The sequence below is a fragment of the Anomalospiza imberbis genome, chromosome 3 (assembly GCF_031753505.1).
Source record: "Anomalospiza imberbis isolate Cuckoo-Finch-1a 21T00152 chromosome 3, ASM3175350v1, whole genome shotgun sequence".
NCBI lineage: Eukaryota > Metazoa > Chordata > Aves > Passeriformes > Viduidae > Anomalospiza > Anomalospiza imberbis.
In genome coordinates, this window is record NC_089683.1 from 92,954,389 (window position 1) to 92,976,404 (window position 22,016).

General features: G+C 39.6%; 1 protein-coding gene across 4 annotated transcripts in view; it reads right to left on the reverse strand.

Moving 5' to 3' along the window:
* The window catches only part of HHAT (hedgehog acyltransferase), a 172,599-nt gene that overhangs the window by 87,486 nt on the left and 63,097 nt on the right, over positions 1–22,016 (reverse strand). For 3 of the 4 annotated variants that reach the window (XM_068185783.1, XM_068185784.1, XM_068185785.1), the window contains one exon: positions 19,614–19,649. In XM_068185783.1, the coding sequence (XP_068041884.1) occupies positions 19,614–19,649 (36 nt within the window). Of the gene's footprint in view, positions 1–17,650; positions 17,807–19,613; positions 19,650–22,016 lie in introns of those variants that run through there. The other variant, XM_068185786.1, reaches the window with a different exon arrangement.

The window sequence follows — 22,016 nt, forward strand, 5'->3', positions numbered from 1 at the left end:
CAGCCAGACTACTGAAAAGTGGACACCAGAGCTAAGTGTCCCTGAAACAAAACTATCCCATTGCACCTATTTGAGAGGACAACTTATAGCCAAAAACCTGGTTTAAGTTCAGATGCAAAGCCATAGTCTTCAATGTGTTGTGTTAGAAAAAAAAGAACATCTATAGGCAACATATTACAGAGTACTTTTACCTTCACCTACAGACACCTATTACTGCAATGTTGAGTAGGGCCATCAGCTTAGGTAAGATATAAAAAAATAGATGGTCCTGCTTTAACAGAAAATGGTACAAAAATTATGAACATGAGCTGAGAACAATATTCTTGTCTAAATCATCAATAGAAACCTATTTCAGAGTAGTTCTTGACTAACTCAAAAAGAGACTTTCTGAAGACCTTTTCCAAGCAAAGGTTTTCCTTTCCCATATTGGAAAATCCATTCACTTTTGCCTTTATTTAAATAATTGAGTCTGTCAACTAAAGTGGTTTTGGCAGTCTCCAGCCAGGGCTGAGAGACAGCTAATACACATAGCTAATTACAGCAGCAACCATCCTAAATCCTCTCAGAATCTGTTTCATAGAAATATCACTTTTCTGTGGAATAATTACCTTTTACATGCCCAATCCTATTTCTGATATGCTTATTTTAATGCTCTGACATTTTAATGCCATCTGCCTCCAAGAAGCCCAGCCTGACATGCTGTCAGAACTCAATCCACACACCATCTTCCTACTCCCCATCATTTCACTCTTCCCCTGAATACAGAGGAATTGCTTCTCCAATGCCCAGTGTTATGATTTACCATTTGGCAGCATGAGTTAGGAGGTGCTTCTATAAGCAAACCACAGCAATTTTCAGCATATTTGTACATGTTGGGACTATGGATTCTGTAAAGTGAAGCAGAATCAAAGCCCATTGCTCTTGAAAGCACCAAATCTCTTTAAATCGTGTTTTCTGAGTCATTTGTGTATGCAACAGAAATAATGCACTGTCCTGTTTTCTCCTCCTCCTAACCCCATGGCAATGGAGGAAAAAATCTCCACTAGTCTTATTTACTTCCAGTCAGCAAAGGGGCAGGTATGACAAAATAATAAAGTGCCGTCAGTCAGATGGGACTAGTCGATGCTCTTATCTTCTCTTACTAATAACTTGCCTACAGAAACAGCAAAGAGGAAGAAGCACATACACCACAGAGACAAACAATTGTCTCACACAACTTATATAGTAAGAACAGATTTTATTTCCCTCCTGCCCTCTGTTTGTTCTGCCGTATTGTTCCCCCATTTTTATTCCCTGATTCCTTTCCTAGGTCTTGTGATTGACAACATCTATTGTCCATTTCTATCAGGTCTGCAAGATCACTGCTGTGTCAGTGCTTCCCTCCCTGCAGGCTGTCACTAACTTTTGTGAGCTGACATTTCTCACAAAGTCGCCAGAACTGTACACAGCACAACTGGTTACCAGGTGCTCATACATAAATATTTAATTGATACATTTTTGTTTAGCAGCAACAACTCTAAAAATGCACAGATGGAATGATATCAAACCCAGAATAAATTAATAAGACAGATAATGTCTAGTTTATTACATATAAAAGAATAAATAATCTCTTTAGAGATCACTTTCATTTCTTTGCATTAAAAAGCATGGATTAAGCATCTTTCCACACACGTCATACTGATTTCCAAAAATCCCAACCAAACTAAACCAACAAAAAAACAAAAAGGAGGCCATGTTTAGCATCCAGTGCACTTCTAAACTGAGTAATTTGGGAGCTTTCGTCACTAACATAATTTTGTAAGGCTTAGGACTAAATTGATTACACAGAAAGGGAACCCCATACCTCCTTAATGTTGATCATAAATTAAAATGTAGGAAAAAGAAGGAGACATGCTCAACAAAGAATATTGACTTAAAACACTTCTGTAATTTGTTTCAGGACTACTACTACACATTCCTGTATAATTTACAGTATATTTTGTACAGTATATTTATTACTCAGCAATAAATGGGGAATGGTATTTTGGGAAAAGCTCTCAAGCCTGCTCTGGGGACTCAGTGTGCTTGGGCAGCTCTCTGAAACACCTCTGCTCTAATGCAGGCAGTGTGGGGAACAAACAGGAGGAGCCAGAAGTCTCTGTGCAGTTCCATGACTGGAGTGCTGTGAGGGATGGATACAGGCTCTTCAGGAAGGACAGCATGGGAAGGCCTGGACAGGAACCTGTTTCCTGTAAAAGAGCAGCCAGAGTTCATGGAGCTGTGCCTGAGGATGGGTGTCCCTGTTACAGACCTCCCAATCCCACAGAAGCACTTGGGCAATGCAGCATCGGAGTGCATTAATGGCAACTTCCTGTTGCAGCAAGGTAGAACAATTATAAAGAAAAGCCTTATAAAATCAGGCCTGCTCTGTTAAAATCAATGGCTGGCCTTGTCAGGCTAGCCCTTTGCAAGTTCCCATGTGAAAACAACCCTGGTGTGGGCAGTTTGTTAGCATAACAATCTATTCCTGGGTGAAAAACAACCAGCACCTGTATAAACTGTTTTTACACATTAGATAGAAAAATGAAAACTATCGCCCACAAACAACTTTTCCTACATGTACACACCGGGGGTTTGAGTGAGCAATGAATACAGGGTAACAACTTGTTACCGACCAATAAAGTAATGGGCAAGAAAGCTACTAACCAATTGGAGTCACACACGAGCTCTGTAAAACTGTATAAAAACGAGTTATGTGAATAAAGAATGGGCTTCTTCCACCATGAAGAAAATGGAGTCTCGAGTGATTTATTCCGATAACTTCCCAACATGGGGAACCAACAAGGAAAGATGTTCTGCTGGACCTCATACTTACAAACAACAAAGAACTGGTCAGAGATGGGGAAGTCAGAGGCAGCCTGGGCTGCAGTAGCCATGTGATGATCATCTTCAGGATCTCAAGAGGCGGGACCGAGGCAGTAAGCAGAACCACAACCCTGGATATCTGGAGAGCAGACACCATCCTTTTCAGAGATCTGTTTATAAGAACTTCATGGATATAGTCCTGGAGAGAAGATGGGTCCAGGAAAGCTGGTTGATATTCAGAGATCACCTCCTCCAAGCTCAGGAAAGGTCCATCCTGACAAATTAGAAATTAAGCAAAAGCAGCACGTGAGAGCAAGGAGCTCCTTACTGAACTCAGACATCAAAAGGAAGCTTAAAAGAGGTGTAAGTACTAATTTCATTGTTAGACTTCAGAGGACTCCAATAAAGTGATTTCAGGGGATGTTCAGGTGGGAATAATGAAGAATTTATTCACAGAAAGGGTAGTCAAGCATTTGAATGGGCTGCCCAGGGCAGTGAAGTCACCATACCTAGAAGCCTTTAAGAAATTACTAGACATGGCACTCACTGCTCTGGTTTAATTGACAACATGGTGAGTGGTCAAGGGTTAGACTCAATCATCTTGGGGGTCAGTCTTTGCCTAAATGATTCTGTGATTCACAAGAAAGTGAACTAAAATTTACTCACACGTATGCACAATTATTCATGTTACTATGCTTTAAAAAAAGTTATTTTATCAGTATTAACTGGAATCAAAATGTCAAGAGATCAGTTCTGTGAACTGATGATAAAATATTTAATAACTACAAAGTAAGTCATAACTGTGTTTTCTACTCTGCCCTGAAGTGTCTCCATAGGACACAGGAGAGGAGTCAGGATACTGTGACCACCCTGCACAGGCTCTGGAAGGTCTGTATTACTTCAGTGAAATGATAATGACCTTATGAGGATGGAGCTGCATCCAAGACACTGAGCATACCAGCACAAAGATATGTCAGCTTTATGTGATTAAATAATTTGTCAGTTTGATCCCCAGAATGATCTGTGCTCCCACAGCTTTAGCAAAAGCCTGTAACTCCTACACATTCACTTCCACAGCTGAAACATCTTAATGAAAGCTGTCATTATTTTTCTAATTTACTTCTGAACTCTTCAGAGACACCATCAACTGAAGTGAGACACTTCTGCCTGAATATTGCTTTCTGAGCCTTTTGTTAAGGTGGAAGAAATTTGAGATTCATTTCAGGCCTTCCCCATTGATTTGTTCTATGCACATGACAGCACTTCATAAAACCTTGTGTCACTGCTCCTAGTTTGAGGTGGACCAAGTTTTTGTCTTTCCCCACTTCAATACAAGAGGAGGGGAAAAAAAACACACTGAAAACAGTGTGGTTAGGCAATGTTAGGCACAAAAATAATTTTGAGTGTGACAAAGGGTATGTATGGTACTAGACACTTTCTGACACTCCCTCTTGAGCTCTATGCCTCTGACCTTCACACCCTTCTCTAAGCACTGTCCAAAAAGCAACAAAGGTTAATATTCTGTAATACAGGTAACTTCCCTCCTAGCACCAAAATATCTTTTAACTTGGTGACATAAATAAGATCACATCTTCTTTGAGCAATCACTGTATAACTGTGTTACAACTGCAGTTTTGTTGGCATACACCATAAATCTTTTACACAGACTGCAATCAGAAATTCAGATAATCATAGAACCATTAGGCTGGAAAAGACTGGCAAGATCATCAAGTCCAAGTTTTGGCTGAACACCACCTTGTCAACTAAACCACACTGTGAAGTGCCATGTCCACCTGTTTTGTGAACTCTTCCAGGAATGCTAAATCAACCACTTCCCTGGGGAGCCTGTTCCAATGTTTAACCACGCTTTCAGTGAAGAACATTTTTCCTAATATCCAACTTGAGCCTCCTCAGTACAACCTGAGGCCATTTCCCCTTCTCCTGTCACTTGCTGCCTGGAAGAGACCAACCCTCACCTTGCCACAACCTCCTTTCAGATAGTTGTGGAAGGCAATAACGTCCTTAGCCGCCTTTTCTCCAGATTGAACAACCCCTGTGCTCTCAGCTGCTCCTCATAGAACTTGTGTTTCAGACCCTTCAATCAGAGACAATTCAATCACAACTTTTCACTTAGTTATAGCTGTGCTAACTTGTCACTATTAAGTTTTGAGAATCAAAAACCAAAAGAAAGAGTTGCATATCACATCTACAGGAAAGTACAAATAACAGAAGATTGGTCTGCAGAAGCAATTTCTGCCTGCTGTACAAAACACTTTGTCCCTATCAAGTTTGATCTTTCATACAGAAGTGAAATACTGATGGTTTCTACTACCTGTTATAACAAGTCCTGTAGGCAGTGGAAAACCTGCATAAGACAATGCTCTGTACTATCACAAAAGGCAAAAACATGAATAAGAAATTGCAAAACTATCCATTATAACAATTGATCTTGAGTCGCTCAAAGCTCTGATCTGACAGTTCAAAACATCAACAAACCTTCAGTTCTGGAATCTGGAACAAGAGAAGGCAGGGAAAATCTTCCAGAGGTGGATATCCACTTCTGATGAACCAGGATTGTGCCCATAAAAGCAGAGACATAAAGTGATACAAAACCTGGCAACAGCTATTCTTAAAACCAGACTGAATCCAGGACAAGCAGTACTGTAATAAACAACAGACTACTGGAAGACTACTAGAAATTATTCTCTAACTTCAAGTAAGTCAAATTACAATAAAAGCATTCAGATAATAGATGTTGTGTTGTATCTAATCCCTGAAACAAAGTTAATACAAGAAAGTAACTTCTTTTCAAATTACTGAAACAGTTTGTTCATTTAATAAAAACTAGAGAGTACTAACACTTCCTGCTGAGTTCAAGTTTAATTACTGTTATGCTAACATAGAGAATCCTCTTGAAATAACAGTCCAGAATTAAAACACAAATGTGAAGCATTATCACCAAATTTTATCATACTTACATGTTTCTTAAAACTGTCTCAGATTATATAAAATACATCTTTTCTATTTGCAACTGTTATTTTTTTAAGGAACTAATTAGAAAGGAAAATTAACCTTTACACTGGTCTTCTTTTTTCTGGTACTTCTAATGTTGAAGCCTAATGATTTATAATGATAGTATAAAACACTATTCCCTTTCATGTTCCTTTTTGACAGTTCTGTAGATTCAGACGTGGTTGTTCTGCAAAGGCCGCTTATATTTTGACAATAGACTGTATCATCCAAAAAGTATGAAACACTTCATCCACAATTTAAGCACTACCAAGTGTTTAAATCACAAGCTGGAAGATCCCATTTTTCAGAAATGCAGGAGTGTATTTTGTCTAGCCACGCCTTGCTACTAGTGTTACAGACGGTTATTTGGAGGCATGTACTTTATTCTTGCAGTGAGAATGAATGCAAAATCCCTCTTTATGCTGATCATTGGTCTATTGGTTGTCACCAGATAACCAATAACTTAAAATCTAATTTTTATGAGTCATTTTATTAGTCCAGTTCAAATCACGTGGAGGGGAAGAAATCATAACTATTGCAACAAGTTTCCACAGAAAGAGGGAGAGAAAGAGGATAAAGCAGGTTTCCATGGTTACTTTGTTAACCATCCCCATTTTGCTGCTTACATAGTTTATAAACAAGACGCTATAAACAAGAAGAAATGAAATATTTATTAAGATCTACATTACAGAAAGCTCCCACCATATGTCATGTCTGTTTCAACAGCTGACTGTCCAGTGGAGCCCTAAGACACACTGATATTTACTCACTGCTGGTGCTACCAGGTACATTATACAGGACAAACCCCTACACTCAATGTGCTCAGAGAAAGCCCTTGACCCAAGTTCATTTACTAACATTTCATCAGTAATTTATTTTCAGTAGAAGATGATGCCTTGCCTTGAAACCAACAATAAAACTGCAGGTTTCTTGCATGTAATTAAAAGCTCTTGCTTGGTTATCAGCTAAAACTTACTGATCATCAAAGGCGCTCTCCAGCTCTATCCATTTCAACAGTTGCAGTTTTAATCATTTACTTCTAATTTACTTCTAATAAAGAAGTTCTTCTTATCTCGAGTCTTCATGGAAAATGAAAGGTTAATTCTGTATAACAGCACTTTTAAACAAAAATTCCATCTAAATCAGGTCATTTTTATTTCCTATAAACTTTTATTTTAACTAGGATTCTTATTGCCTGGGGGAAGAATGACATGTAACTTTGTGGTACTACTAGTACTGGGAAGATTCCAGGCATGCCATCAAAAGCTCAGTTCTATATGGAGAACGCAGCATGGAAAATTCTGGAGGTATTTTGGAGTTCTTGATATTTGGATACCAACCTCATTCAGATAAGAGGCAGCATAGATCACTTTAGGAGTGACAGCTGACAGCAGTCCTGCAGTACTAACCTCAACAAAAGGTGCTAATTAGAATCTTTGAATTGTTTAGTTTATAAAAGACTCTTAGGATAATCACATCCAACCACTGACCCAACACTGCTGAGTCCACCATCAAACCTTGTCCCTAAGAACCATGACTACATGCCTTTTAAATACCTCCAGGGATGGTGACTCAAGCAGTACAATACAATCTACTTACATAACATTCAGAGACAGACATTTTTTTTCTCAGAGGCAACATTTTTCCTGCTGTGCTGTAGCTAAAGAGTGTTCTGGAAACTTGTGTAGCTTAAACACTATCAGCCTGCCTACCATCCTACAGGCAAGCTTCTATATTTCACTCTTGCTTTGTGTTTGCAAAAATTTCTGTCCATGAACACACTCACTCTGTTAGACAATCTGTGAATTTTGCAGAGATAGCTAATCTCTTCTCCATGGCAGGATCAACTCTACTTCGGTTACTCTTGAACAATATTTATCCCTGAGTTATTGCCACACTCTGAGGGCATTCAAATGAGAACATTTACCTGAACAAGACATGGCCTGTTTTGAATCTCCATTTCCATTAATCTAGGAAGTATATTATAATACATACATATATATATATATATATATACACATATGCACACAAATACACACACACATACATATATATCAGTAACTCAAAGAAAAACACTACTGTTTTTTACGTTCTAATGTCAGTTCCTTATCAGTGGTCAAAAAATTGAAGACAGTATTTAAAACTACTGTGCTTCACTAGCCTCACTAGTAAATATCCAATATTTAATATTTTCAGAGAAATAGTCTAATCCAGATTTGCAAAGCAATTCATTGTACCAAAATGCTAGATAAATTTTAAATAATCTCTAAATCTACCACAACTGTCTCTGAAAGCACTAGCACATGGAATACTGCCATTCCTACAGCTACAGGAGATAATGTTCATTACATAGCATTAGTATTCACAAAAAAAAAATTGTAGAGCAATAGTTATTACTTATACATCCTGATTCTCTTTATATCAGCCAATGCAGAATTCTGCTATATTTAATGGATTTTTTTTCAAGTTTGGGGTTACATCACGTAACTCAGGCAAGCAAACTGCATTTTGCTGTTCACACAGAACAGAGCAGCAGAGGCTGGTTGGAAAGTGGAGTCAACTTTTCAAGTATCCAGCTACATTGCTTGCAAGAAAGTGATAAATCTTCTCCAGGACAAAGAAAGCAAGAACCGTATGAGACCTGACAGTAAGAATTATCTATCCTTTGGTTGCCATGACCTTAGCTCGTTCTTCAGCACTGCACAGAAGTACTGCAATTACATTTTGGGGCAAGAATAGGAAGCCTACAATATGTTATTTTACTCACTTATTTCAGACAGTAAGATAAACAGAAGCCTGAAGCTTTTGACCCCTCATTTCTTCAAAAGCATGAAATCTATACAATTATTTTCTTGTCACCTCTAAGATGGAAGTCTGCATGAAATTTTGATTCACATTGCCTAATTTCTTTAGGAGCTAGGAAAGGAGTATTTCCCCTTAAACAACACATATTTGCAAAGATGTTAACTTGTGTATTTTATACATGCTCTCTTGATTCTACCTGAGCTGCTTAAAAGAGCACTTTTTACTACAGTTATATATCTACATATACAATCCACCTAAATATATGCAGTTAAGAGCACACAGACTGAAATCACTTTATTTCCTTTTTTGGCTATAAATTCATATCTGAGATAGGACGAGTCTAAATCCAATAGTTACTTCCTGTCCTGTTTTATCATCTGTTCTTGATGTTACATAAAGTGCTTACACTAAACATCACTGAGCTCTTATATAGCATTCTTAATCCATAGATCTCAAAGTACTTTACAAAGGATGACCATTATCCTGCTTCATCTATGAAAAGAGAAAAACACAGACATCCTAAGGCTGAAATTCAGATCTCAATAAATTCCCACAGTGAAGCTGGAATTGCACCTCCCATCACAGTACTACTAGTCAACCAGAACAGCATTCATCTCTGCAGATGAATTCCAGAGCCTTCCATAACACTGGTGGCCTCAAAAGTTGCACTCAGCAATTCCATACACCACTTAGGCATCAGTCCAGAGAGAATATGGTTTTCAGTATGGTATCCTATTCAGCTTGACAATCACTAAAACATCTCCCATCCCACACAGGCAGCACTTTTCAACGCTGTACTTTACCCTTTTCCTGCTTACAGCTCTAAACACTAAACATTACCATCAGTGGCAGAAATAATTGAGTCAAGTGCTGTGCTTGGGCTTTACTACTGAAATCAATACTGCTTCAAGACAGATACATTGGTACCAAAGTCTGATGCTTCCACTCAGGTATCTCAAAGTATTTTCACTTCCATACAACCTCTAAAACTACATGATCTAGGGGTAACTAGGTATGAGTTATCAAACCTCCTGCTTCATCCTTTCCTCTCCTCTTTTTGATTTGTTTTCCATGTTATCTCTTTGCACCTTGCTCTAAGTTAGATATTTAAACTCACAGACTGCTTTAACTCTATAAAATCTCCTGTACCATTCAGAGAACCTGGAACCAAATACTGGAGATAAGGACTGAAAGCAGACTCTGTGCTAACACAGTTTACCAGGGTATCAATCTGCTTGAAACTGCCAGACACTGCTGCATGGCCATAAAAGAAGGATGCTCTCTCTTTACTTCAATAACACATCTGATGATGTTCTACCCAGATATCATGACATGAGAAACCTTTGTAGCTTACAGCTACAAAGCGGTTATTGCTTTGACATGCTGTAGCAGAACTAACTCAAATCTACTTCTAGACGCAGGCAAGGTGAAGCAAGCTGACCGTGTACACAAAGATAAGCCAAAGACATACAATCTTCATTAAAAGATTCAGAACACTTCCATCTCCATAACACTCCACACAATAAAGTAGCCAAGGAAGAGAAAGTCATGCAAGCTTCCCTGCTCACAGGGATAAAGGGAATCATTCTGTATTCTCTGGTGCTAAGCCAGATAGGTTATTCTGAGCAGCTCTTCCTAGAAGGTTGTATGTTATATGAACTACCTCCTGCCTCATTTGGTGCTTTCAGGAAGAAAAGGCACAAAAGCAGAGGAGATTGTATAATAGGCTGAATCTCCTAGAATGCACATTTCCTAAAAAGGGACCATCTTCCAAAAAACAGAGGGGCAGCCTGATGGCCTCCCATGACAGTTCCCAAGATGTTCTAGAGGAAGCCAAGTCCGATCGCCTCCCAGGCATAGCCGGTCAGCAGCGGATCGAGCGCGGCAGGGCACGCCGCGTAGCCCGGGGGTGCTGCCGGCAGCAGCTCCCGGTGCCGCCGTTCCCGCAGCAGGGCACGCCGCGCGGCCCGGGGGTGCTGCCGGCAGCAGCTCCCGGTGCCGCCGTTCCCGCAGCAGGGCACGCCGCGCAGCCCGGGGGTGCTGCCGGCAGCAGCTCCCGGTGCCGCCGTTCCCGCAGCAGGGCACGCCGCGCAGCCCCGGGTGCTGCCGGCAGCAGCTCCCGGTGCCGCCGTTCCCGCAGCAGGGCACGCCGCGCAGCCCGGGGGTGCTGCCGGCAGCAGCTCCCGGTGCCGCCGTTCCCGCAGCAGGGCACGCCGCGCAGCCCGGGGGTGCTGCCGGCAGCAGCTCCCGGTGCCGCCGTTCCCGCAGCAGGGCACGCCGCGCAGCCCCGGGTGCTGCCGGCAGCAGCTCCCGGTGCCGCCGTTCCCGGGCCGGCGGGCGGGGCAGGAGCGCCCCCCGGCGGCAGCGGCACAGCGCAGCCAGGGCCCCGCGGGAGCACTGCCGCTCCTGCCCGGGACCGCCGCTCCCGCGCCTTCCCCCGGGGCCGGATCAGCCGCCAGGCAGAAAGCGAAAAGCCATGGGCACTGAGGGATTTCTTTTGTCCCGCACGCGGCAGGGAACACAGGGCGGGAGGTTCGGCACACGGTCTGTTCTCGGCGGGGGGATGGACAGCATGCTCCGTCAGCAGGGCCGGCGACAAAGATTCAGTCTGAGGCGTGTGCTGGCTGCGATGTCATTTACTGAGCTGCATACAACAAATTTACCAGAAGCTGGAGTAGAAGAGTACTCTTTTCATCCTAGTTTTTTCCGGCTCTGGTCTATATCTTAACAATTCCATTTTGAAGAGCATGTGGGTTTCTGCAACGCATCTAAAACATAAAGCAACTTTGAGACTGAAGTTATACCAGCCCCAATGTCCTATGTAAAAGCTGTAATCATGTCTCTCAGCATGCTAAAGTACAAATATGAACCACAATAAGAAAAAAAATACAACGTTAAAAGGGTAAAAGACAAAAGAATTAACCAAAAGCAAACAAAATTAAGCAGATTTCTGTAAACGTATACTCTAGGTCATATGAAAATTTACACATATTTTGCTTTAACTAGAAGTTCTTGGTGGAAATCGACACAATACATAAAATATTGCTTACGTAATGAATATTTTTTATATATTCACTTTTGTGACTCTGAAATACTGATTGCTTCATCTATAAAAGATGCAAGTCCCTCAGACTGCAATCACATATGAACTCCAGCCAAATTCTGGTGCTTAGAGTTAGGGGCAAAAGGTTCCTGTGACATAACTTCCTGCACTACACAAAGAATAAATTCAGAATCCTTAAAATCACAGGTGGTTCAAGACTGCTGGGCACACACTTTCTTCCAATACACTGAAATGCAATCTTTGATGCAGCACTGTTAAAATACTCTGTAAAATTATTTTAAAGTAGCGTGCTCTGAATCTTTAAATACTGCATGTTTCACAGTGTATTTCTTACTTGTAGATAGTAACTCAAACACCCTGCAACAAAAATAACAAACTGTTTTAATTCACAGTTGCAACAGATAAACATGATGAGATCTGTACATTGTTAATCCCAACTTCCCCACTCCAACAGTTAAAGTTAAATGTCACATTTACATAACATTTACATAAAGATTCCGTTTTGTTTATACAAACCCCAGCCTTATTTTTGCAACATGCTCAACGCTAATTCATTATATAACAACAGATTGTTTGCTGTTTAAAAAAAATAAAAGGTTTCCTTCTGAGAAGGTGTTTCAGAGACTGCAAATCCTCTGAAGCAATTTAGCACTTAGTCTTTATTACTGTTTCATCAAGTTTTTAAGGTTGGCCTTGTTTGTTTTAAAACAAACAAGGTATTTTGGACACTGTCCCACTCTAAGACACCCCAACTGATTTTACACATCATGGTCACTTGTACAGTTTACACTTGTGCTCAATACACACACAGGAGAACTGTCACAGAGCCTCCCAATGCAATCCACAGGAGTTTAATTATAGACTTTTAGCAGCGGTCATGTTGGTCTAAAAACTGGAATATTTTAGAAGATTCCAAGCACTATCCAGCTTGTTGGTTTTTACTGAGGTTTTTTGTTTTCATTAATACCACTTTGCTGTTATCACTGCTTTCAACATGAACACATTTAGACCAATGCTGACCCATTCCAAAATTACAAACAGCAAACACTGCAAAACTTCCAGTGCATCTGAAAGCAGAGCTCACAGGAGTCTGCAATACAGCTGGATGTAACTGCAGTATCTTATAAAAAGCTATATTTTTTCAACTTCTCCATGCAGAAATCTCTATGAATTGATTAGCTGCTACTCTCTTTTGTTTTAAAACTTTAAAATTATTTTTGCAGACACCCTAAGGCCCCATATTGAAAGTAAGAAAGAATTCTCTAAGCTAATACCACTTCACAGTAATTAAATAAATGCTTTAACCTTAAAATGACACAAAGCCAATTCAATCATATCTGGTGATTATTACCATTGTGTTTATTACCAACAAGACTATATATTTAGGTTTAATATATGCTAACATTCACAAAATTTCAATTAAGTCCCTACAAAAGCTGTCTCCAGCACATCACATCTCCATCACAATATTCCCAAATATGGGAAGAATCACCTTTTGTTCCTCTTTGCTCTTTGGCTAAGGAGGCATTATTTCAGTGGGCTTTCTTTTCCAAAGGGATGTTTTTGTAACACAACCTGGAAACAGACCATTTCTATGTTAGTCTGCTCCAGAACCTTGTATCACAGCTGGACACTCTTGACTGAAAAACCTGCTTCTGCTATCTCCACTGGCTTTATCTGCACTGTTCCAGAGGAGTACAGAGACCCCAGGAATTCAAGACTAGTGAATACTTACTAGATTCTTATACCCTGCAAGTCTCCTTGCTTTGCTTAAAGGTTAGGGATTGGAGGCAGAATGACCCAAAAGAGAATTTAAGTACAGCAGTTACACATATTCTACACCCTGTGGTACTACCTGCACATGACAAATTACCAGCATCACTGGATCCTCCCACAGGAAGCCTATCAGTAGATTTAAGTGGAATGATGCAGTGCATCACTTGCATCATTAGCAGTTTTTACTGTCTACATTACTTTGATGATTACAGATAGATATAAATTGTTTTCCTTCATCCAGACACACTTCTATTCACTCTATACTATTGTACACACACTGATCCAAGTGAGAAAAATGAGATAGATACATAAAATTGTCATGGACATACCACAGGTTATACTAAAGAAAAGAATATTTTTTCATTCAGTAGGTCTCCCATTGACACAGTTACACATAAAAGTCAAATAGATCTGCCCCAACCAGTCGCCCAGGACTTTCGGGGAAAGCAGTACAAAGCTTTGGTGATACTGGTTAGGATTAACCTTATTTAGAATAGACCAGTCAAATCCATACAATGCACAAATTGTTCTACAATGCACCACGTTTTCCTCAAGGTGTCTGAAGGAAGGTGAGTGCAGCACTGGGGCCATATTTTATGGCAAAAGGCTGACTAAAATGTCAGCCTGAAAAGAGAAGATCCAATGGTAAAAACTATTAAGGAACTACGAGGTGACAGTGCAGAAGACAAAGCTGGTGTATTTGTATCCACACCACCTATGAGAAATGAGTGGCCTGTTGGTGTGAAGGACCCCCAGAACCACACACAGATTTTTGTTTTTGGGAAAACATTGTGGTTTGCTTCAGAAGACAGCTTGGGCACACACTGTTGTGAGAGTTGGGACTGTTCATCTTAGATAAGGCTCTAGAGAGACCTTACTGCAACCTTTCAAGATTTAAAGGGGGCCTATAAGAAAGATGGGGACAGATTGTTGAATAGAGCCTGCTGCAACTGGGCACGGGATAATGGCTTCAAGCTAAAAGAGGGTAGATTCAAACAGATGGAAGGAAGACATTTTTTATTACAATGAAACACTGGAACAAGTTGCCCAGAGAGGTAGCAGGTACCTCATGCCTGGAAATATTTGAGGTCACACTGGACAGGGCCCTGAGCAACCTGACCTAATTGAAGCTGTACCTGCTCATTCCAGGGTAGGATGGGCTAGGCAATCCTTCATGGCCCCTTAGAACAAAAACTTTTGTACGGTTCTATGACTGCTGTGTATGCTTTAAGGCTCACTAGGTATCCAGGACACAGAGTGAACCAGAAAGTCAAATGTCTTGACAAAACAAAGGAAAAAGAATGCATCCTTGGGATAGCTAGCACTTTCAAAGGCAGAGATGTCTATCCACATACCTTTATCAATGCTGCTGGAGAAAAGTGGAATCTCATTAATAATGAGCTGTCTGGCCCAGCTACAACATATTAGATCATCAATGGTATTTTATGGGGTGCTAAATTCAAAAGAACAGCAGAAATGGAACAGCATTAGCAGTGGTATTTGGTTCCCAAGAGAGTGCCATGTGTTACACTGAACCTCCCACAGAATCTGTGTCCAGCCGTGGAGCCGGAATCTGGCTCCAGCAATCTGTGTTGGAGCCAAGAATCACCACTGAGCTTACCTAGAAATGGAGTTAGAGAACTGTTGCAGTGTATGTTGACCTTTCAAGACCTGTGTGCATTAAAGAGAAAGGGGAAGCTTAGACGTTTGGGGGTTGTTATTGTTAAAATTTTGGGTGTGTTGGGGTTTTTTGGTCAGTTGTTTTTGTGGAGCTTTTTTTCCAATACAGTGATAAAAAGGTCTGCTTGGGTTTCTTTTTAAGCAGGGGCATAGATTTCTTTGGCTTTGGATGGCTTGAAGATGTGGGATCCCATGGGATTCCACAGCAAACTAATACAGAAATTGAGCCAGATGATGAACAGATTCTTCCATTTCTTCTTTCATTATCATACCTTAGTTAGATCATTCTGCCCTTACACAGAGGTGTCCTTTTCCTAACTAAAAAATCAGTAGAGGTCACCACACAGTAGATTTTGATCCTAGAGGCAAGCTATGCCATGCTTTACATGAGAAAACTAAAAAAGTGGGTGATTTCCAAGTTCTGTATTCAGAGTACCTTTGCACCCAGGACTAAGCTAACCTAAATAACCTGGAACTCTAAACAAGCTAAAGTAATTGCAAACCATGGGGTGAGCTGAGAGCACTGCTAACAGATGGATGCCTTTTGGAGACACTGGGGGTGCGTGGTCCTGCAGCTCTCTTCAAAGCCAGATCTGTACTGAAATGAGTATGATTCACACTTTTTCAAAGGCACAGCAGAGCTGAAAGCATAGAGATTTTTCAAAAGAATCATGCCTGCAGGAACTGTCATTCTTCCCCACTGTCTTCATCAGTGCTGTCCTAAAGGAAGTACTGTTTGGCATCAGGACTGTAAATATTCCCACAAGTTAACAATTTTATTTCATCCAATGCCCTGTTCTCAGCACTCAATGAAATGCCTAGATAAAATAGCTTTAGTGAGCAAAGAGCAACAGGCAGCCTCTCTTACTCTTTCTCCTCTAAACTGCTATGCTAAAGGCTATTTCTATATATTTTTAACTCTGAAAATACACCTATTGCTCCATTCTGAGAATGCTCTGATTTAGGAGAAAAAGGGTTGCTTTTCCTGCAGTCACATTGGAAAAATATTACTACATTTGTACAGTACTCACATGATTTAAATATATGATGAATAATTTTGGTAATCCTAAAGTAGTAACAAATAGGTTCTTTTATATCATTATGTGAAAACATTGGGAAAATAATCTTCCAAGTATAGTAGTATATTTTCCATTACTACTACCAAACCTCAGTTTTTCATCACAAAAGTACTAATCATTCCCCAATGAGTTTCCAGGATCCTTGCTTCAAATATAATGGTATAGCTAACAAATGTTCAAAACCCAGATCTCCACATACTCAACTGCACTTTACTTTCACAATTATAAGTTCCTTGATACCACTTGATTTCAGTTTGCAAGCAGTAATTAAAAATCTAGTCCCAGAATCCAGTTCAGTCCAAGTCACAACACTTTATTAGCCATTAGAGTATAATATGTACCTATCCATAGTACATTTGAGAATATGAGATTTTTAAACTTTTCCAAGCTATCTTACAATAGTATCAGAAGCATAGTTCAAGACATAGATGGGTGGACAGAAAATCTTTCTAATAAATTTTTACTAAGAATGCAGGAAAAAACCCTGTGTAGTTGTAATTCTCCTTATTACTTTGTGTCATGCTTCACCTGGGGAAGCCGCTGACTGTGTATACCAGGCTAACAGTACATACAGTCCTAGTTCCTTCAATCAGCATTTAATTAGGCAAATTGTCCTTTTAGCAGAGACTAATTTTAGTTTTGTTGGCCCCACACTTCGTATTTGCAAGTGTCATACTGGGTTCCCTGGTTCCATGGCAGAATCGAGCCATTATACTCAAAACAATATCATTTCTTTTTCATTTCAAATCCCACCTCATAGACTTTCAATGCTTCCTGCAACTCAGGTTTGTTTGGGTTGAGGTTTTTTTCTTTTCTACTGTTTTATTTCACACAGAAATGAAAACTGTGAAGAGAACAGTATAACATGTATGACAGATGCTTTATGAACACAGGAGATGAACTGCAAGTTCTCAGGAGCAGAGACTGTCTAGGCAAAAAAAGGCAGTAACTTTCAAAAATTCACAAGGCAGACCAACAGAAGAGATTAATACCAAGTCTGTTTCCTACTCCAAAGTCATCCACTAAAAGGAATTTTTTTTTTTTTTTTTTTAGTTAAGGAAACACCAAGCAAAACTCATTCAAGTACTTCAGAAGAGAAAATTAGTTCCTCCTTAGCAGCACAGTTACAGAGAAGGCAGATGATGTAGATAACAGAGTAATTAACAGAGGAGGTAACAGTCTGAAAATGCCTAAGCTACGGTTAGAAGAGGAACTGCACAGGACAGAGCTAGCTTTGAAAAAATAATACGTGAGTCAAAGATGACATTCAGCTTATGCCAATTCCATGACTATTTGCAGTCCAGGATCACACAAACATGCAACATAAATACTGCATCTCCTTGAGATGTAAAGCAATGCTGTATGGGAGAATAGTATCTTATTACACTCCTTGTATGAAGCAAATAAAAATATTTTATGGCAGAAGCATTATCAGGATCTCAAACTTAGTACATCAATGCTTACCATGATTCTACTCTTGGTTAAGTAGGTGTATGCATTCCCAGAAGACCTTCTTGGACACTCTATTTATTTTATAAAGTAGCACCTTTAAAACCATGTTTCAATATGATGATTACAATTTCTTATACAATTATTTACAAACAAAAACTGCTCGTCAAAATATAGACGTAACTAATTTTCTAGAACTGATACCTGAACTTATATATTCAGTTGTTTAAGAATGCTAAAACAGAAGTACATTCCGTAATATTGATACAATGCCTTTATGAAGGGAGCTATCTGTTAAACATTGTAATGTTACACAGAAAGACATACACAAAGCTCAAAGGTCATGAGAAGTGGGTTAGCCTGTGCAACCTTAAAACAAGCCTCATTTTCCTTGTGACCTAGGTTTGTATGATCTCATATCTGGTGCCAAAAAACACTGCATTAAAGCCACAAGGACTCATGCGTGAAGACTTAAGACAGTCTTTATCCAGGAAATATGACAAAACAGCCTTAAATAAAGAGTCCAGCAGCAAAGCCAACTCAAGGAAAGGCTGACACCACCTGATCCTTATGGTGGGACCCAAACAGCATACTCTGGCTCATACATACTGGATTCATTCTTCCAAGGTAGAGTTCTTCACTGATAGACATTTCAGTGGATGAAATAATGGATAGAATTCATTCTCTAAGTGCCCAAAGACAACAGAAAAATTCATCCTTCATGGAACATGCTACACTTCTTCGTAAAGATCAGTAGATGGTAATAGGTTATTTGATTAAAAATTAAGGCAAACACATTCTTGGTGAACATCTGTGACTTTGCCCACACAAAAAATTCTAAACAGCGAAAACAGCTTTTCAGTGTAGAATTCAAGTGCATTAACCTCCCTTTTCTTGCTGAAGTGCCCTTCTTTAATTGCTTCATCCTTCTAAATATCAACCAAAGCACTCAAACAATGATTCCACTTTCCTGATTCATCTTCAGAACTGTCCCTTGCAAGCATTGAATAAATTGGTTTTTCTGTTGAGACTATAAGATCCCCCCACACTCCAAATTTTCTATAAAATTCAAGCCCTTTTTACAAAGTATGAAGGGTAGAGTTACCAGTGGAAAAGAGTTTTTAAAAGCCTGTCTTCGGTGCAAGAAAAATTAAGATTTTCACAGCCACTGAAATTTCCTAAGTCATGTTTTCCTGAAGAAGTTCATTAGAGAGTGACACTGGGTAGATAGCCAAGAAAAATAGTTAAAGTTTTTCAAACTAAAAAATTAACAGAAGACAAAAGAAGAACTTAGCATAGAAAGTATAAAGTAATACAGAATTCACATGGTGATTTCTTCTTATAACAACAGAAATGCTTTTTAACATTTTTGCTGGGATAGGGTGTGTTTCCTTCACGGCAGCTAGCGAGGGGCTGTGTTTTGGATTTGTGCTGAAAACAGTGCTGCTGAAAACACAGGGATGCTTTTGATACTGCAGAGCAGCACTTACACACAGTCAAAGCCTGTTTTGCTCCTCACATCACAGAGAAGTGGACGGGGGGATGCACAAGAGGATGAGAGGGAGGGGACACAGGACAGGTGACCCAAGGGGATATCCCATACCATATGGTGTCGCACTTGGTGTACCAAGGTGGGAAAAGAAGGAAGCAGCAGGAGAATGCTCCAAGTTGTGACATTTGTCTTCCCAAGTCACTACTACACATGATGGAGTGAATTAATTCCTTGTTTTTTGCTTGGCTCTTAACTTCCCTATCAAACTGTTATGCCATCCCACAACTCTTCTCAGTTCTACCCTTCCAATTCTCCCCCATCCCACTACAGGGAGTGAATGTGCATGGGGCCTAGCTGTCTGCTGAGGTTAAACCCCAGCAATATGGGAGTACAATTCAAAGTATTAGCTTACCTGACCAGAAAGCGATGCAGCCCAACGTCAAAACTTCTGTAAGAAAAAAAAGATCAGCCAAATTTTAATTATTAAAAAATACTACTCTGTTGAGTATTGTACAAATACTGTTTCAAAACAATAATACCAAATACAAAGTTACTAGAACTGATGGAGCAAAGAGTAAACGTGTAACACACAATTTCCTTTCTGTGATGACATGAAATTTAAGATGATCATCATAGGAAAAGATTTAGATGCATGTTATAAAGATCGCAAATCTCTTGTTGGAGTATTTATTCAATAAAGTATTAACATTCAGAGTATTATAACACACATAAAGCATAAAATACGTATACATTGTTACTGGAAATAATGTAAGCACCCTGGTCACCAGCATATTTTCTATTATATGCAAGTGGATCTTGTGTGCAAAACTGCTGCAAAACTCTTTCTCCTTTTCTGCTCCATACTGCAGTAAAATGCTAATTCAATCCATGAATTCTCCCCACAATAAAGAATTGTCAAAAACACTCCTTACGTCTCCTTCAAGTATAGAATTTCCAAGAAGCAGACCTTGCAAGTGTGTTCCACTCACACCAGTAAGGAAATTAACTTTGAGGACTTCTGACAGTAAGTACAAGTTAGATCACAATAAATTACAACAACCATGTCTGAAATCTTCAGCCCAAACAACATACATTGACAGTAGCTGTCAGAATTTCTTCCCCTTTTCTGGTTCTTCCATTCCTAAGAAAACTCAGGAGAACCAAGCTCATGAACAATGTACTAGCAAATCCTTGACGCTACAGGAAGGCATCTGCTGAATTGAGATTTTTACCTAATACCTGAAGTATGTGCCAGCCTTACGGGACTATCCATATAATCCCAGATTAGCTGTGTGCATAATGGCACACATGAAAATGCAAGTGGCTTATTCTCAGTACTGGACTTGCTCTGGAATGGGCTTATATTTCACATACACAGACAAAATTCTGGCATATACTAAGCTCTTGAGCATTCTGTTCCAAAAAATCTAATTGGTCATTTTGAGTACAACACAGATTTATTGTGCTTGCTGTGTGCTACTTTCTAACTGAAAGAGCAAGAGAAATCATCAGATAGTTAATGGCATCCTGATAACAGCAGACAGATAACGAGCTGCAGAAATTATACGAGTTAACAGGGAAGGAAATGCCACTTGTTCAGCAGGGTAGATAGGAGAGCAACGAGTTTCTCACTGAAAAGCTGCCTTGCAACAGAAAACCATCATTCCAGAAACATGTACCTGGTCATCATTAAGTCTCTATTTTTCACAACCCTTTCCTGAAATCATTCCACTTTTTATATTATTGTTATATTACTGTGCAATTAAACTGCATGAAATGCATCCAGTTATCTTTCTGCATTCCTCCTGCCTGGATATGTACTGTATTTTGGCTCCCTCTCTTCACTAAAATATTCAGCGCTATACATACAGTTTTCTGTATTAGAGCTGGACACAGTCTGTATTTTTAGCTCTGACAATCTTTTTTTTCCTAGGACCAAGCCCTCAGAATGTTTGTGCTGGGAAGGGGAGAAGAGAAACTTGCACAGTTTCATGAGAGAGCTGTATGCTAAACAGCCATCTTGCACATCTTCAGGCAGGCTGACCTTTTTAAGTTCTCCCAGCTGCTCTCCATGGCACTCACCAAACCTGCTACAGTCTCTGATGGGACACACACACCAAGCTTCTTGTGGACAGGTATGTGGAACATAAAAATATCACTATTTTTGACAATGAACCAAAAGCCAAAGGACTTTGCTTACCAAAAGCAGGAAAAGTGAATGGTCCTGCTAACTTGAGATATCAGAGCTGAAGGAGATTGGGGTGGAAAAAGCTGAGGCAGAGTGGGTTCAGACAGGCAGGGAAACAAGACAGTTTGCTGTAGATGCCATGACATGCCACCTTTTCCCTCATTTTTCACTCTTTCCAAAACATCATTTAAAAGGCATATATATTTATATAAAACATATATCTAAAACACTTGCTATTAGAAAAGTTTTGTAAGTTTATTTCATGGGGGCTTTAGCTATTGGATATTTTGTGGAAATATTTTTAATAAGTATTAAAAATAAACATGCAGAGAACCAACATATTAGAATAAATAACAGGAAGGAAAATTTATCAGGCCTCACTAGATATAATTCAGCATTATAGACAGGGCCCATTACTCCTCAGTTTGATTTTGTTCTGATACATTTCAACAGTCTACCCAAGATCCTGAATTCTAAATAGCGTAAGCAGTCCTTTAAGATATAACTACACTATGGCAAACAGACTTTTGACATTATACAGCATTGTCTGAGTGTGCAGTTAGATCTTAAAGACACTTTGAGACAGTATCATTGATTAGTTCCAAAAGCAAGAATATCAAGGCTGAA